Genomic DNA, 18,046 nt, shown 5'->3' on the forward strand with positions numbered 1-18,046 from the left:
TTAGAGAACGAACACAACAAAGAGGTTGAGAAGAGAAAGATTTTTAAGCATAAACTGTTAAGGTAAACATATCTCACCGATGAGGGTTAATGATTTATTGTTAATCAAATTCTTTTCTTCATGATGAAGCAAGTATTTGTTCTTCCATAGTCTGGTCATTACCCTGACCATGGACAGCATCTTCCCACTGATATCCCGAGAAATGCATAGCCGTGTTAAATCTGAACTGCAGTCAATTCTTGTGAGACTTTTGCGGAAGTCACTTGTTACCTTAATCCGTCACTTCAGCGTCAACAAGGTAACGCTTTGTTAAAAAAAAAACGAAGTAAGATTTGTTGTCTAATAAATAAAAAGAACCATAGTAAAGATGTTCCAATTTCAAGAATGAAGAATCAATTAGTCAATACACTAAAAGTTCCCTTGAAACTAGTTATCCAATAAGAGAGTCCAAATATGTAACTGCTTATATACGTTTTTTGTCTAGACATCAATTAGATTCGTGCTGAGCAACGAAGGCCAAGCAGACCTGTATCCATTGCAGCCATTCAAAGAAAAGCTTGAAAAAGCTGTGAAATTACGACTGATCTCTTTTCAAGTTCCCTTTGGCACTGAAAGAGACGCGGTGAACAAAACCACTGCTTTAAACATGTCAGCGACAAGCACGTTCGATTCCTTGTGCCGCCCATACTATGCTAAACCTTCTCAAGAGAGTACAACAATCTTAACGAGTCAAGTGAGCTCAACATTGTCAAGTTTTACGACCCAAGGTCTGACGGAAAATCCTCATAGTACGCAGCATCAGGACAGTACTGTGACGCTCACAACATGTGAAACAGGTTAAGTGAATTCTCTTTAGCACGTTTCAAAACGTTTCTCACGTTTACTTTCTCCTACTAATTTCAGTAGGTTCCGAATATGTGTTCTGTGTTAGATTGAATCAGTTTAACATACTATGGGGCGCGGAGTGTAAAAATATTATGTAAGTACTTTCCCCCTATATTTTGTGTTATTTGTCAAATGTCACTAAAGTTGTCCTGTGATTATTTATAAATAACAGATTGAAGTACATTTTGTTATAAAAACGAGCGACAAAAAATAAGAACGTTTCGACCGCTCCGCGGTCATTTTCAAGTTCAACTTCATGGATAAAAAATTCCGCATATATACAATTTCTGAAACAATGGAATGAAAGGTAAAAAGCTAAAAAGCTAAGTATTTACATATGAACAATAAAAAAAACAGAATGCGAAAATGAAGTGCAAATAAGAGGTGAAGAGAATGAAAACTATTACAAGTGTTAAGTAAACAGCTTTGCGCGGATGGAATCACTTTGTTTGTTTAATTTTGGCTTAAGGTCCCGAATAAAACACATTTCAAAAATCAAACAATCGAACTTGTTCGAGCACTTCCTCAGGGCCTTGATTTTTGAAATGTTTACACTTCATTTTCGCATTATTATTTTTATTGTTCGTATGTAAATACTTAGCTTTTTACCTGTCATTCCATTGTTTCAGAAATTGTATATATGCAGAATTTTTTTATCTCTCGTTATTATAACAAAATGTTTTACTAAGAACTTATTACTTCGAAGATTGAAGTACTTTTGCGATTTATAAATCGCAAGATTACCAAGGTAAAATTAAAGTATTCTGCAGTATCGTTGCAAGCATTTCGCTCTTCATTATTCCTGAATCTGATCGGCGAGGACGTCACCGATTACTTCAGTTTCAACCAATCCTTCACGTGATTGAATATTTTGGCAGGGAACATGAGCCTGTCTTTGCACCCGGGACAACCCACTCCATTGACCAAGCTTATTTGGACAAGAAAGCTGGCTATTGGCTCAGTTTATGATATTTTCCCTCGGTGCATACGAAATGGTAATCCAATATCCCATTTCTTGATTTCACGGTTTTGTAATAAGCTCCACATTCCATCCTTTATTTGGTCTCTAGGACGGAGCAGTGCTAGCAAATCCACAGAAAAGGACAAAGAGATAAAGCAAGGTCTCACCCCGATAGAGACAGGTATAATTGTAGGAGTTTCTGTGGTGAGCGTTTCTTCCTTCTTCTGCATTTTGTTCCTGATTATAGCAAGAAGGAGACGAGAAACAAGAAAACGAGTTTCACCAGAACGCGACGAAGGGGATGACAGGAATTCAGAGAAGTCCGAGATATCAGAAATTGACTCTAACGTGAACGTAGTTTTTAATCGTGCGTATCTTTTCCACGAGGAAGTGAGGACCTGTCACTCAACGTGGAAAGTCTGCGAGAGAGCCAACAAATTTCCAATGCCTAAACATGCGCCAGAAGGAGCATGGTTTTAATAGAAGTATCACTCGAAGCCTTCCTGCTGAAACGTTTCCATATAATTTTCAAAGGGTAGCTCCATTCTTTTAACATAAACAAAGATTAAACTGTTTCAGCATTTGAGAAAAATAATTCCTGTCACCTAATTTCGTTTCAAAATTCCAAAACTTCGTATTTTACAACGCGTTGAAGTTTCACTATTGTCTCTTTGCACAGATATTTTATAGTGGTTAGTAGTATTGAAAAGAGTTACAAACTCCCGAAAACTTTGGGACAACAGTTTATTTGTACTAGTCTTCTCTTATTAGAATATAATTTATTTGTCAATTAATCTAAAAAGAGTTCTAGCTACGTAGAATAACCATAAGGACTTTAAACCAGGCAGCAATCCTTTACCTAACGATACTGGAACATTACGGGTCATAAAATCCACAATTGCGGAGACCAGGAACAAAGACAGCATGTCTATCTACTTAGTCAAATTTGAAATTAGAGTGCAGTTCCTATCAACGGCATGCAGTCGTGAAACAAAAAAAGACAGACAAATTGCGCTAAGATGTACAAATTTTACGATGATGTATATATTAATTTACCTATTTTCAATTAAACTGAAGTTTGCCGATGTTCTCCTCTGTAAAATCTATATTAATTTTTGTTTTATTTCAATGGGGGTGCACTTGATTCGCCTACTTTGGAATAGGAATGTTTGAGTTTGTCAAACACGTTTTTGAATTTCTTCCTGAGTTACTGGAAATAAGAATGAACTTGAAAATAGTGCGGAAGCAATTTGTAAGAGGTATTAAAGCCTCGCCGAATCTGGCTTCGTTCCGAAAAAAACTTGCAATTGAGGTTATTCCGTTCACTTGCATTTTTAGTTTTCACTCTAGAGAGTAGCAGCCCATGATGTTTTTTCATCAAAGCACAAGAAACTGTTGACAAGATTCCTGTTTGTTGGATTAATAAATTAGATCCGTGTGAAAATCTGGCACTAATCGAACTATGAACAGGTTGTACTGTAAACTGGCAGGAACGCCTCGAGAAAAGAGAGACTGTTAGTAGTCATTGATGGCTTGCCACTGTCTCTGTGAACAAGAAAGGTAAAAAAGACAAGTTAACGCGATTTTAAGAGTTTGGTTCGTTTGAAGGACTTGCAAGGAAGGGTAAGCGACAATCAAGGATACATCGATTATATACAGTCATACCATCTCGGAGTCGTTTTGTGATTCATCTATTCTAGACTGCAGAAAGTTTTAAACTTACTTTTAGTTGCGTGTTAGGAGCGTACAGTTTGTCTCCTTGCCGTTCAATTTCCCTTTGCTTTTTAAGAAATTTCCTTGAGCTAAATGATTCATTAGAGTAAGCCGTTGCCTGGAATAAAAACAAAGTTAGTTGATGTTAAATTTAGCAAAGGATTTTTCAGGAGATAGATTCAGCTGGATTCAGTTACCTGTCTCTTGAATGGTTACTTTCATTGGGTACGCCTATTTTGACTGGCTAGGTTACTTTTCTTTAATTTAATTACGCTGTATCTGCTTATTGATAAAACGCGCCCATCAATTGCTTACCCTTTTAACAGATGCAGCGAAAACGTCTCCCTCTTTGAGACTGTACTGCATGCTCGGAGTGGAGGATCGGAAAAAGTTCTTAACGTGGTATCTCTTTAAAAGCTTCTTAAATGCGACGCGAACCTTTCAAAATAAAAAGAAAGATAAACACCAAGCTATTACGACCCTTACCCGAACCTGCACAAACCATGAGACTAAAACGCAGCATGGGTGTGCGGTACGACAGGTTGTGGGAAGTTCATCGGGTTTGTTAAGTGTTACCCACAACTGAAAATACTGAAAACCTTAACATTCCCGAAAAAATTGTTCTCATTTAAACAGTGTATATCAGTTCATTTTCAAGCACTGTTCTGTGCAGTCCAGTTATTAATTTCTGGCAAAATCATATTCAATTTCTCATAGTTATGCACTAGAATTTTGTTCGTGCCTCCTTTTACCCTCGCCCAAAGTAACAACATATAAACAATAATAACTGACGAATTCAAACGGAGTAGACAATCGAAGCGGGAATTGAACCCGGGCCACATTGCAATTGGTGCGAGGCGAGTATTCTCTCCACTACGGCAGCCCTGCACCCACATCAGTAAATAAAGACTATGTTTACACTTGACTTGGAGTCCTAAAATATGTTTTATGTTATGTTTTACGGTATTTTCCGTGTTATATATATTTCTTCTAAAAACGTCGTTGGTCTGATATAGAGAACACCATTCGAAATGAGCGCATAAAGAAAAAAAAGAGAAAGAAAAAAGGGAGAGGGAGGGGAGGGAAAGAAATTAGTGAAGAGGGAAGGACAGTATAGAGAAAGATGATGGGAGTGAGGGGATAGATAGAGGAAAGAAAGAAAGAGAGGAATAATTTAAAGAAGGAATGAATAAAGGAAGGCCGGAATAAATGAAGGAAGGTAACGAAGGGAGGGAGGAAGTATAGTACATGTCATTACTTGTTATTGTCACTTTACTATCCACAAATGCAACGAAAACAATGTAATTACGTGCAATTTTCTCATTGTAATTATACGATTACTTTGTTGACTGCTGTAAAAATACAGATCCGTCCGCCTCGACTTGCTTTGCTATTTTCGGGCGCAACTGATTTGTAATTGAATTAATTGTTACTTTTCTCTATCATTTAGTCAGTTGAAACTCTTAGAAGTTCCATTGTTCAAAATGTGTATGTCCTTGGTCAAAGAAAATCGTCCTTTTCTTTAAGAAACTAAAGCCTGAATATCGAAACAAGATAAAGTGATTAGAACAATAGAACGTGAAAGTGATTAGAAAGTGGAAGCGATTTTGGAAGTCCAAATTGACGGTTTTGCTGAGTTCAACCAAACTGCCATTAACCGAGTTCTATGGTTAAAATACTCAGCGATCATTTTCCCCACTTTAAAAAGAACCTCTTTATTTGGAACTTCCTTGTTCAAAATGTACATGTTTTTGGTCAAAGAAAACCCTCCTTGTCTTAAAATTGAAAATCGAAACAATAGAAATTGGGTAATGAACTGACGATTTTCCGAGTTATACCAAACTGCAATTGGTTGGCTGATTAACCGAGTTTCATTGTTAAAATATTCAGAGCTCATTTTATTTACTTATTATTTGAAACTCTCAGAAGAGAGGTTAACTATCAATAGAGTTATTTCGGTAGAGTTATGACTTAGAGTTAGAGTTAACGACTGCCAAAATCCTGAATTCAAGATTTTGGACTTCCAAAATCTTGAATTCAAGATTTTGGACTTCGGCAGTCCAAAATCGTGAATTCAAGATTTTGGAAACTTAACTCTAACTCTACGACATAACTCTATGAAAATAACTCTAAAAATAGCTGTCCCGCTCAGAAGACATTTAAAAAATGGACATGTTTTTGGTCAAAGGAAACTCTCCTTTTCTTAAAGTAAAAACTCTGAAGTGGGGAAGGGTTAATTATTAAAGCCTGAATATTGAAAGAATAAGGAATAAAAGAAGGAAGGAAGGAAGAAATGAATAACAGGAAGGAACAAATAAAGAAGGGAGGAAGGAATACGGAAAGGATTGAAAGAAGAAGGGAAGCCAGGAAGGAAGGAAAAAGGAAGATAGGAATGGATAAAGGAAGGCAAGAATAAAACAGAAGGCAGAAGGAAATGAATAAAGAGAGAAAGGGCGGAAGAAAGGAAAGAGGAAGAAAAGAAAGGACTTTTAAATAAAGAGAGGAGTAAAATATGGAAGTAAGGAAGGAATTAACAATGGCAGGAATTGATAAAGGAAGAAAGGAAGGAAGGTACGATTGAAACAAAAGGAAAAAGGAAAGGAAAGAACAGGAGGGAAGAAAGTAGGAAATAAAGGAAGGAAAAGAGGAACAAACAATGGAACAAATAATACAAGGAATGAATGAAAGAAAGAAGGAAAGGAGACAAGGAAAGAGAAAGGACTTAATAAAGAAAGGAGTAAAATATGGAAGTAAGGAAGGAATTAACAATAGCAGGAATAAAGGAAGGAAGGTACGATTGAAAAAAAGGAAAGGAAACAACAGGAAGGAAGAAAGTAGGAAATAAAGGAAGGAAAAGAGGAACAAACAATGAAACAAATAAAACAAGGAATGAATGAAAGAAAGAAGGAAGGAAGGAAGGAAGTAGGGGCAAAAGGAAGAACATAAGGAAGGAATAAATAAAGAGAGAAAGAAAGGAATGAAACTGAAGGAACAAGTGATTTCAAGATTTCTTTAATCCACACTTACCTTCAATATACCGTTGTTTTTCGGTGTTGAAGCTTTGGCTATCGGTTTTAAAGCAGAGAAATTCCACACAAAATTTGCCCTTTAACAGGTAAAAATGATTTCCAAAATCTCATATACAGGACTGCTACATTTTTATTTAAGGTTTGCTCTCCAAAATCCAGCAATTGGTAACCTCTAGTATTCATTTCAGTTTTATTTGCCGTTGAAGCTCGTGCCTTTCGTGTCTTCGTGAACGACATTTCCTTGCAACTTTGTCTCAGAGATCTACTGATTTCAGTCAAATACAATTGCTGGACATCTCGTGTTTCCCTCGTTCAACACGTCCTTAAATGGCTCTTGCCACTTGAAGTGAATGAATAAATCAAAGGAACAGTGATAGTAAGGAAGGAAGGAATAAGGAAATAATAATTGAGAAAATAGAAAAGAAAGTAAGAAGAAACCGAAGATTGAATGAAGGAAGGAAGGAACGAAGAAAGGAAGGGACGAGTGAAAAAAGGAAAGAATCGAAGAAAGGAAACATAAAACGTTTACTTGACGAAAGGGAGAAACGGAAGAGAAAAGGAGGGAACAAGGGGAGAACAAAGGAAGGAAGGACGCATAAAGATCTGCAAGTTGACGACAACTCTGCGAAATCTTCATTCCTGTATTCTGTATTTTAAAGAGACGACTGATCAAAAGTTAAAAACGACAAGGACAAAAAGAGAACATAACATAAAGAAAAGGAATGCAGCAAGAAAGAAAGTCGCAGAGAACGAAGTCAGTTGAAACCACTATAGAAAGCAAATTGATAAAAGTGAGTAAACAAAACAAGAGAAAATATGCAGTGCCATGAAAAAAACGAAGATGATAATGTTAGGGTCAGAATGAGGACGGAAAGAAGATTTTGAGGAAAGACAGCAAAAGTAGAAACAGTCAATAAGTGGAGGAAGGAAACAAAACAGTAAACGCAAAATACGAAGACAGAGTGGGGACGGACACAGTTGGCCGGAATAACAAGACCCCCCCCCCAAAAAAAAAAAAATAAATAAATAAATAAATAAATAAATAAATAAATAAAAGGGAAAAAAAAGAAAAAAGAAAGAAATACCAAAACCAAAAAAAAAAACAAAAAAACAAAAGAGAGTTTAACAACAGACTGTTGGGACAGAATAGTGTGTAAGACAAAGAGACAACAAGTGGTAAGACATTACATCACCTCTTGATTGAGAAGTATGTAGCAAACAAAGAAGAGTGGTCCCTATAGAAAGAAATGAATAGGAAAACGTAAGTAAAAGAAAACTCTTGTAAATAGCAATAAGTGGTGGATAAACTGAAGGATCGAAGATAATGCACTATATGCCTTCACGACTAGTCTCAATGTACGGATCAAGAGTTGACAACATTCTTTATTTCTGTGGCCAAAACGTTTTTCATAAGTATTTGAAACTACGACTACATGAGCGCGTGACTTTATCTCGCGCTAATATAACTTCTTTTCATTAGATATTTCTTCCCTAAGTAGGCTGATTAAAACCAAACTTAAAGGTACATTTGTGGAAGCCTTTGACTGAATATAAAATCTTGATTAATTATTATCACCTGAGAAGAGCTGAGGAGGACAAAGAAGTAAGACATAACCGATGAATCAGAGTTTGCTTGTAAGAAAGCTAACAGCCACGTGACTGCAAGAAGTGGTAGGAGAATGATGCATCCCTTCAAAGACAACCTGTGAATGTGAAAATGGTGGCAGCAATGGAAAAAAAAGTGGTTTACAAAACAATGGCATTCATCTGAAACTGACTTGCGTATTTTTATTGCTTTTAAAGACATATTTGTACTATTTGGTTTTGTCGAGTTCATCTTCCGTCTCGGTTTTAATAAAATAAAATAAATAAATTAGCAACCAAGCTAGTTCACATGCACCCCATTTTTAATAATCTCAAACAGACATGATTAAGAACCCCAACAGGAATTTGGGACAACCGGAAAAAAAAACTCCAAACCACAGGTTAGAACGGGAACCGCATGCAAACTCAACGCGATGGCCACTGGACCATGCTGCCTTGCCAAAATGTAAGAGAGAGGTTGCTACCGATCTTGAATTCAACATTCTTTCCGTAAGGACAGGGATTTTGGAATGATTGGTTTCACTTCATTAACCCTGCGATCAAAAAAAAAAAAAAGAAAAAGAAAAAAGTATGCGAAGGCTTATACTCAAACGCATTTTGTAACGCTATTCATTTAATCAAACCAAAATGCTTTTGTCTTGGTATTTGTTAAAACCATCGATGCAAGATTCTAAAGCAACGTAAAATCGCCCCGCGGCCTCGCTTCACTGACAGTATTAGTCCTTTGATGTCCTCACCTAACGTTATGAATGAATGTTTTATTGGCAAATAGTTTCTGGCGCTTTTCTACTGTGGGAGATATTAGAACACCAATCACCATCCCCAAGATGATCACATTTGTCTGAAACAAAAGAAAGGATGCAAAGTTCAGCACATTATTAAGACTGTAAGTAGAATTCTATTCTTATCTTTACAAAAGTTCTGTCGATAAATATTCATCTATAAAAGCTGCAAAAAAAAAAAAAAAAAGAAAAAGAAAAAGAATGACATTGGCAATTCTTAGTTGCACCCAAGCATAAGCCTAAGTAGGATTTTTCATGCAGTTAGTTTCTGGAAGACAGCCAGCAAGACACTCTGCACGCATGTACAGGCCGCTGTTTTGCGATTCGTACCAAAATAATGACAGCAACTGGTGGAAGGAAGAGTGATAAGAGCACAATTTCTGTCATCCAGCATCTAAAAAAAATGACAACGAAAGCGGTTAGGGTTTCGATTCATGGTGTGGAACGTCCAAATAGGCTCCCGTGCAAATACTTCGCATGAAAAAGGCTTACACTGATCGATGAAAAGTTAGATGCCTTCAAATCGCTATAATTGGGGTAAAGAAGGGATAGTCATCGCAAAAAAAATACCGAAGATTACAAATAGGAAATACTGCTGGCATTCGATTATTTGGAAAAGGAAAACATGTAAAAACGCTCATGTTCAATGATACTAACATATTTCCTGTGCCGTAATATTCCCAAAAAATAGCCATGCATAATGCAGTCATGCCACCTGGTAAACCTGAAACGAACGAAAGAGGGAAAAAGTGTTGACACGGGTTGAATGACACAAACGTGATAAGTCATTCCATGAGAAATGCTGTCATGAAACAGACTGGAGAAAGCATGAAATATACCACGCAATCTGCAAGGCATGGTTCTACCCCAAATTACAACTATGATCTCAAAGAGGATTGGGTGGAATGTGCTGTTTCAGTGCGAGCTACAACAGTACTTATTACCTTCAAAGGTAGCAAGCAATACATCTTTGGGCTTCAATAATTAGTGCTTGTCGTACTGAGCCAATCATACACTCTAAAAAGAACAAACAAGCCAACGACAAGCAAAACAAACTCACCATATCCTAGAATGTAGTATCGCTTGAGTAAACTCCTTTTCTGAGCACAGAGCACTTCAATAAGAGCTAAATACAAATGCCACCCTTCTACGAGCGTCCAAGAAAACATGGCGGTCAGGGAAAAATGAAGCGCGATCCCAACGGCTTTGCACAACCACTGAGGGAGAAAAAAATGCATTACTTGAAAAACCTAATCACAAAAAAAAAACAAAAAATATAATGTAACAGACCACAGACGATCGTTTCTGGCAGCGATAAGTGTTATCTACAGGGCAAATTATCAGAGCTGTGTCGATCGCAGTTCACAGTTGCCGCTGTTACGTTAAATAACATTATCTCTTTTAATATTTTACTGTTTTTGACTGGCCTGGATTTCTCTCTCCAAAAAAACAAGGTCATTCCTACAGTATCCGCCTACGCCTTTTGACAGTCTGAACAGATAACCTTCTCTACCTGTATTGTATAATTCTTCGCGTTGTACGTAGCCTCATTCCGGCACATACTTGTTGAAAATTGCATAAGAAAAAAACAATTGAAAAGTTAAAGTGCTACTGTGATCAAATTTTTATCCCTTGAGTTTTTTGGTTTATCACAGAGAGTACCATAAAACATTAAAAATGCTGTTTACCGTTTGGAAATATCTGCATTGGTTCCGGAGATATTTAAGTTTGAAAAATGTGTTAAATATGCATTCACCCAACCCTATAGAACATAAAGAATATAAATAGAGCTATCTCGGTCAATTTGCAACAGAGACCATTGAAACTTGGTGAGCTGATAGTTCTGAAGGCAACACACCTATGACTGTAAAGAAATTGGTTCCCATGGCAACTCACTCTTTCCCAGTCCCCTCCAACCTGATTTCAATATTTTGGTGATCTCAGGCTAGAAATACATTTACCAAGGCCACAAACATGACCTAACATCTTTATATGCTGGCAGGATCATGCAGATGAGGCACCATTTGCAAATATCAAAACAGAACGCCAAAGGTGGTCTGCAAAGCTCTTAATGTCAGGGAGGTCTGGAACCCAGTATGTTTCCATGGTAACAAAAATGGTATGCTCATATTGTGGAACACATCTACTAGAATCTTAGTGCAAAGAACCAAGTACTTCTGATACAAATTGGCTGAGATATCTTTCTCCATCATACTTGATCAAAATTTGGTTGGGTTTATGACGTCATCACTTGGCTAATTTGCATATTAAAAAAACTTGAATATCTCCAGAACAAAAAGAGATATTTGAAAATGGTAAACAGCATTCTTCTTCTCGCACAGACTACGTGTTTATGTGCCAAAATGGCTTAGATAGGGAAGATGCAAATTTCGTCACAGTAGCACTTTAAGTTGGACTTACTAGTATTAGAAAGCTTGTTACCTACTTCTGGAGGACTTCGCGAACACTTTTAAGACACTGCTCTAACTGAATTAAGGTATTATTTTCCCACAACATCAAGTGGCCAAAAAGAGAGTTAGCTTAAGTCCTAATTGAAGTCAATCTTAAATTTGCATTCCAAAAGAAAACGTGCCCTGTTTGCCGAGAATAAAGTGCCAACTGAATCGTCAAGATCATCCTGTTGAGTTGCGAGATAAAAACGCCAGTTTACCTTGTTATCAGTCTGACTAGAACCGAACAAGAAAAGAAGTTGGACCAAAGCCATGTTAAATGCCACATTCTTGTGCACGTGGATGTGATCCCCTTTAAGACTAAAAGATACAATTCAAAATTGTACATAAAAGGTTACCATATGTAAAGGAGATAAACTAAGAATAAAGCCAGGATTCGAGCTAGGATCCGAGGCCTAACCGAGACCTAACTAGACTAGAACTAACGCAAATAGACCTAACCTAACCGATTCGAGACCTAACCTAACCGAGAGATTCGAGAATAAATAGCGGAGAAAGCTCATCTTAGCTCGAATCCTGGCTGGAATCCTGGCTCGGATCCTAGCTCGAATCCTGGCTCGAAGTTTAGGTATCCTCTATGTAAAGCAATAAAAACGAGCTACGTACTGTAAAACACTGTAAATCAATATGGCAACTAAACAGCAAGCGGCTGATAAGCTGCCACCAACATAAGACATTATCATAAATGTTTTGTCAGGAACTTTGATCAACATCTCCTAATGGGAAGAGACAAAATGAAAAGATGTTAGATTTGGTTACTCGAAAAAGTGTTGTTCACAGAGATTATATAAATTGATCTCAGGTGACCTTCTCACCGGAGAGTTGTGTAAATCAAACAGGAGAGCAAAGTTTGCTAGATGTGAGCAGTGACACACTGTGTGGGTTTGATTGGTGGAAAACAGGTAACATCCGTGACCAAACCATCGATCATCAGGGGAGCTGAAAAAAAAAAATTCATAGGAAATAGATTGATTGTTAAGCTAACGGTGAAAATACGACTTAAATTTGCGTTTTGCCAAAAGTGAACTTTTCTTGCTTTAGCTCATTTTTTGCATGTTTTCTGCAGCCACAGGGAACTTGTATAAAAAAGAGAGGGACAAGTTAGAATTACAGAATTTTCTTAATTGTTTTAATGACAAGCAGCAGCCTGCCGTTTCACGAAACTGAGGCGATGCTAAATGGCTCTGATTAGTTGGACTCCCCATTGCGTAGGTAAAGTTGGTTTTCAAGAGTCATGATGGGGAAGATCACAAGTGTTTTGTTACACTGGTTTTACATAAGAAAGGAAACTTGCGCAGGCAGGAGCTCGAGCCTGAGGATTTAAGTTCTCGCACAATGATGAATCAGCTCTTAAAAGATGTCTATGATAGGTAGCCTTGGAGCAAACAATCTAAAAGTAATCTAAATACCTTGATTTCATGTTTAGAAATCCACAGATAAGCGGAGTTGTGCTGTTATGGATCTACAAGACGTCAAGAAAGGTTAGGTAGCAGTTAAGCACCACACCTGATCAAAATTAAAGACTAATTACTCTGTAAAATGAAGAAGGAGTGCAGCAGTCAATAATACCGTAAATTTACCATCAAGGTTTGGTTGCTCAAAACCTTAGCATGCTTCCCTTACAATGCTTCCTTTATAATTTAGTCGATTTATCCTCCTGTGGCCAAGCACCTAAAGATTGCTTTCACTAGGTTAGGGTTAGGGTTAGGGTAAGGTGAGTAAGTAAAAAAATAAAAACAGAAATAAGAAATAAAAATAAAAATAAAAACAACGCAACACCAAATAAAGAGGGTTGTTGTCACTTACTAATAAGAATGAAACTTTGGCAAAAACTCATTTTGAAAAGCGAAAACAATAAATCTGTATGCTCTTCACGCGAATTTCAATTACAGAACAGTTCTTAGCCGGGATCTGGAAAACAACGATGTAAAAAGGTAAAGATTGGTTTGTGTAGAATTTATTGTCGTTCATGACAGTTTTACAGGCATTTCTGATGACGTCCCGATTTGTTTCAATATCATACAAAAAGTTAAAAGAACTGACAAGTCTTTCTTATATCTCCAGTTTTAAGCCTTCTGGTCTCAAATGATCAGTAAGATGGCCATCAAAAACCGTGAAGAATAAAGTCGACGCAAAAGTCCTGATGAGTCCATGCATTATTGGCCCAATTTATACTAGAGACGGATAATCCGTCTAAGCGAATTATCCGTCTGGTCGTTTAATCCGTCCAGTATAAATACGGGACAAACTGTAAAGCACAGTATTAGTTTGTCTTATAGTTCGTCCCGTTTATACTAGACGGATTATGCATCTTTGTTCTGTTGCCTTTGTTCAGGTACTTCGTTTATGCGAACACATTTTGTATCCTACTGCTAAGAGACCGCTGGCTTTCTGTAACGAGCTGTTCATTCCGGCATCTAAGTTCGTCTGTTGGTGCGTTTATACACACAGACGGATTATCCACCTTAGTTAGTCTGCCAAGACGAACTAAACAGATAGTTCGTCTTGACGGATAATCCGTCTGTTGCCCGTATTTATACACGGACGGATTATCAGACGAACTAAAAAATTCTTGCCCAAGTTCGTCCAGACGGATTATCCGTCTCTAGTATAAATTGGGCCATTATCATTTTGTAACTTATCAAATTTTCAACAGAATTACTGCTCAAAGATTTTTCGGAATATCTTGCTAAAATTTTCAGGTATTATTGGCCCTTATTCAATGCACTCTTAATATTCAGAATTGATTCCTACACCGATCGATAAGATTATGATGCGCTTATTCAAATGAGGCAAATTTATAAACAATAAACTCGACTATTCTTAGAAGAGTAGCATACATTTAACATAGTAAAAGAGCAGGATTCATTGCGAAATGATACGGTAAGGCAAATGACGTTCTCGTAAGCGTCGCTGTCTTCGTTTCCCAAGCTCCTTATCACTTGAACGAGTTTCAAAATAAAGAAACATTGATTCACTTGAATTTGATGGATATACAGGAAGCACTTCATTTCAGTCACTTACCAAGTTTTCAAAGACAAGTTCAATCGGGTCCGCCAATGCCTGGTAAAACGTCTGTTCTTCGGTGATTATTCTCCCTGATATCACGACAGAATTGACCACAGATTTGTTATAAGGCACCTCTGCTCCCATTTCTTTCATGCTTCTGCAAACAAAGGACCAGTTAAAATTATAGCTTTATCATTAACGTTCAAAAAAATCTCCTCGAACGGATCCGATAATAAAAAGAGAGAAAGAAAACAACACGAAGCAAAAGAGACCAAACCACTTTAAATAACAGGGCTAGCAGGAAACGAGATAGCTATACAGCCATTGTCTCAACAGTTTGATATCGCATGATGTGACACGGGCCAGGATAAAAATTCGAAGCAAAGACACCCCTGCCACGAGCATAAGCAAAATGGCTAGTAAATATTTCTTATTCTCACTTTATCTCCAGCAGTGGGTCAGACGTCAAAAGATCCTCCAAGTTCTTGTAGAATATTGAACTCAAGCAAGTATAGTACGCTGCAATGAAAAACAATATTTTTGTGTGGTTGCAAGTTTTCTTTTTGAACGATTGTGTTGTTTCTACGATTTCTACACGATCCAGGTCTTAAAGAAAAGACAGCTAGCATCAGCATTCACAACTTGTATGTTTCGAAATATCGCCTCTGAAGTATTACATCCGAATCAGGAACTTTCTTGCAATGTAACCTTACCATCAATGATGTAGACATCATTGGCGGACATGCCTCCTTTTCCGTCCACGCAATTTATAGCTGCTCCATATTTTTTGTAAGTTAGATGCGCGGTTGGACTCGAAGCACACCAGCCGCCATCTTGAACGGCAAACACATTCCATCCCCGACTCCTGGTCACCTCTGCACATTTTTCCACGGCGTTTTCACGAGTTAAGAAGCTGTCTTTTAGCAAGGGGTGCGTTCCTTCAATGGTTGGGACTGCGCGGTTTTCATCGTCATCGCGGAAACAACCAAGACTGGAATAAAACCCTGACAAAGAAAGGAACCCGCACCGTTATCAGTTTGCGAACAGCTATCCTTTCTTTTTCTTTTTTGAGGTTTTTGCTACATGTTTCTTTTGGCTGATTAAAAATCTTATCAGTAAAATGACCTCTGGATCTCCTTTGAAAGAGACAGTCTGTGAAGTTACAGGCCCAGAGTGAATTCATCAATACTATTCTACTTATTTGTGTTACTTCCCTCATCGGTTGATGTGTTCCCTTCTAACTTCTCTTCTCTTTCGACTACCGCAGATTGGAAAAAAAAAACAGTTCTTTACGGTTAATTAACTGACCTTGAACATGTTATAGGCAGGCTGCTGAGTGTTATTTCTCGCGATATATAACAATTTTCTTTCTCTAAAACGATATCTCTCTTTGCGATCATAGCACATACCAGTGAATAATCACATCAGTGATTCATTTTTCGAATTGCACATTTGGGTCCACTTCATAAGGAACCGCCTCCCTGATGGCATTTTTTGGTCAAACTTATACTAAAAATAAGTGAAGTGAAGTCTTTATTTTATGAGGGTAGCATTCAATAGCCGTATGCTTATGAAGTTGTGGCCCTCAATCTGACCAGATCACAACACCAGGAACTCCCGGTGCCCTTGCTCTTTTCGATCAGTGTAAGGGATCTTTAACGTCCCACAGAGTTAATGAGCAAGTGCTGTAAGACGGGGTCTAGGGTTTGTAGAAGACTTGAAAGTCTACTGAACCATTGCGGATTGTAATCACAAAGGCAGCACTTTCTCCTCAGTTATTTTAAGACTGAGTTTTGGGGTCCGGCCGGAGTCGAACTCACGCCCCTCTTGCATGGCAGCCCGATGCTCAACCAACTGAGCCATCAGGATATAGACAGACTATGACTAGCAACGGAAAACCTTACCTGACGCTAGTTTATCGGAGAGTGCGTCTCTGAAAAAGGAAGAGGGACATCTAATCTGATTGGCCATCAGTGATGCATTCCTGCTGCTCTCTGACTTGTTACTCATCACGGAAATCGTCTCACCCTTAAACTGAGTCATCTCGACAACATCAAGGAATATTTCTTTCGAAGACAAAGAGAAAAACTCGAAATTACAGTGGAACCCCGTTAATACGGTCATCAACGTGCCTAAACTGAAAATTGGCCGTATTAACGGGGTAAGGTGAAATTCATGACCAAAGGGCCGTAATGACAAAAATCGCATTTGCACTTCCAGAACAACATTTAAGAAACAACATCAGGAATTTACGTAGAGTAATTGTATAAAATACTTGAAACTTCACTCAGTAGGTAAAACGCTTGAAATTGTTAAGTGTACTGTATGTTCTGAGCCTAAAATCAAAACAAGAACAGGCCCAGCTTACTATGCTTCTAAAAAACGGAAGCCGCCTTAATTACCAAAACGGAAGCCGCCATAATTACCTAACCGAAAGACTTTAGTACCAATCGTGTTTCTGATGAAAGCACATTGACTTAACCCCTTTGTAATTTGCCTTACTGGATGTTACAGTGGCGTCAAGATCATGTTTGTAATGAAAACAGGGAGGAGTGTTGCTGACAGTACTTTGTAAAGTAAATCGGCTGTTCGATTACCGTGGTAAATTACAAAGGTCAATGAACTTGACATGTCACAGGCGTTTTGATTTTCGTAATTTAGCGCGAGTGCCCGTATTAACGTGGTGAAATTATATATAGAGGAGTCTACTGTTAATGGGTTACCATTAACGAGGATTTTCTACAAAAGAATGTATGGCCGTTTTGCCGGGCCAAAAAAAAGTGCCCGCAATAACGAGGTGGCCGCTAGGCGGGGTTCCATTGTATTCCTTTCTAAAAAAAATTGTTTAAATAAAGGTTATAGAAATTTAGAACTAACTGGAAGAAGAAGTAAAGGCCTACCAACGTTAGGTGATTTGATTCTCAGTCCTAGATTGTGGAACTTGTCTGGGTCGCCTATGGCGTTGTTCCTCATGTCTTGAAGCTGATGATAAGCGACTGCTTCAGTGGTGTCCTCTAGAGCTTTCACCATTTCCATGGCCTTCAATGCAGTCTACATATCACAAATAAATTCTGTCTTTTTTGATAGATTCGTAGATAGAATAATGATAAAACAGAAAAGAATCTCGAAACCAGCAAAGAAGCAAATGTAGCCGGTGTTTGAAAAAATACATTTTGAGGAATTGTCCCTTACACACATTTGAAAAATTCAGGTGGCCTCAACTCGCGGGATTCGAAACCATGCCCCTGCGATACCGGTGCAATGCTTTACCATCTGAGCTATGAAACCACTCAGTTGTAAGTGGTCACTCCTCAGCCCAACAAAAATTGACCTGCTCACAACTGAGTGGCTTCAAAGCAGACTTGGTAGAGTAATGCACCGGTTATCGCAGAGGTCATTGGTTCGCATACCGTTTAAGCAACCTGAATTTTTCAGTTGTCCATAAAAGTGGCTTTCAATTGAGTGTCGAAAGTAATTAACAAATTGCTTTGGTTTATGATTAGTTCACTCAGTGATTGGTTCAAAGTTCTCGCGCCACTTTCTCAACCAATCAGAAGTGAAACCAAAACCAATAGTGGCTCGCGCATGCAC

General features: G+C 37.9%; 2 protein-coding genes across 10 annotated transcripts in view; one reads left to right on the plus strand and one right to left on the minus strand.

Annotated features, from left to right (window-relative positions):
• Nucleotides 1–2,931, plus strand: part of LOC138000021 (VWFA and cache domain-containing protein 1-like) — a 30,228-nt gene extending 27,297 nt beyond the window's left edge. For all 9 annotated transcript variants that reach the window (XM_068846133.1, XM_068846134.1, XM_068846128.1 and 6 more), the window contains 3 exons: nucleotides 151–298; nucleotides 485–836; nucleotides 1,956–2,931. In XM_068846133.1, the coding sequence (XP_068702234.1) occupies nucleotides 151–298; nucleotides 485–836; nucleotides 1,956–2,326 (871 nt within the window). In that variant the 3' untranslated portion in view covers nucleotides 2,327–2,931. The remainder of the gene's footprint in view (nucleotides 1–150; nucleotides 299–484; nucleotides 837–1,955) is intronic.
• A 154-nt stretch (nucleotides 2,932–3,085) lies between these two features.
• The window catches only part of LOC138000037 (transmembrane cell adhesion receptor mua-3-like), a 97,391-nt gene continuing 82,430 nt past the window's right edge, over nucleotides 3,086–18,046 (minus strand). The window contains exons 97-114 of the mRNA XM_068846167.1: nucleotides 17,356–17,506; nucleotides 16,360–16,521; nucleotides 15,169–15,459; nucleotides 14,896–14,974; nucleotides 14,471–14,612; nucleotides 12,856–12,908; nucleotides 12,262–12,385; nucleotides 12,053–12,162; nucleotides 11,647–11,746; nucleotides 10,036–10,192; nucleotides 9,633–9,699; nucleotides 9,306–9,369; nucleotides 8,931–9,034; nucleotides 8,165–8,291; nucleotides 7,782–7,823; nucleotides 3,875–3,997; nucleotides 3,570–3,677; nucleotides 3,086–3,391 (exon numbers count right to left, since the gene is read on the minus strand). Coding sequence (XP_068702268.1) covers nucleotides 3,362–3,391; nucleotides 3,570–3,677; nucleotides 3,875–3,997; nucleotides 7,782–7,823; nucleotides 8,165–8,291; nucleotides 8,931–9,034; nucleotides 9,306–9,369; nucleotides 9,633–9,699; nucleotides 10,036–10,192; nucleotides 11,647–11,746; nucleotides 12,053–12,162; nucleotides 12,262–12,385; nucleotides 12,856–12,908; nucleotides 14,471–14,612; nucleotides 14,896–14,974; nucleotides 15,169–15,459; nucleotides 16,360–16,521; nucleotides 17,356–17,506 — 2,034 coding nt within the window. The 3' untranslated portion in view covers nucleotides 3,086–3,361. The remainder of the gene's footprint in view (nucleotides 3,392–3,569; nucleotides 3,678–3,874; nucleotides 3,998–7,781; nucleotides 7,824–8,164; nucleotides 8,292–8,930; nucleotides 9,035–9,305; nucleotides 9,370–9,632; nucleotides 9,700–10,035; nucleotides 10,193–11,646; nucleotides 11,747–12,052; nucleotides 12,163–12,261; nucleotides 12,386–12,855; nucleotides 12,909–14,470; nucleotides 14,613–14,895; nucleotides 14,975–15,168; nucleotides 15,460–16,359; nucleotides 16,522–17,355; nucleotides 17,507–18,046) is intronic.

The sequence above is a fragment of the Montipora foliosa genome, chromosome 4 (assembly GCF_036669935.1).
Source record: "Montipora foliosa isolate CH-2021 chromosome 4, ASM3666993v2, whole genome shotgun sequence".
Taxonomy (NCBI): domain Eukaryota; kingdom Metazoa; phylum Cnidaria; class Anthozoa; order Scleractinia; family Acroporidae; genus Montipora; species Montipora foliosa.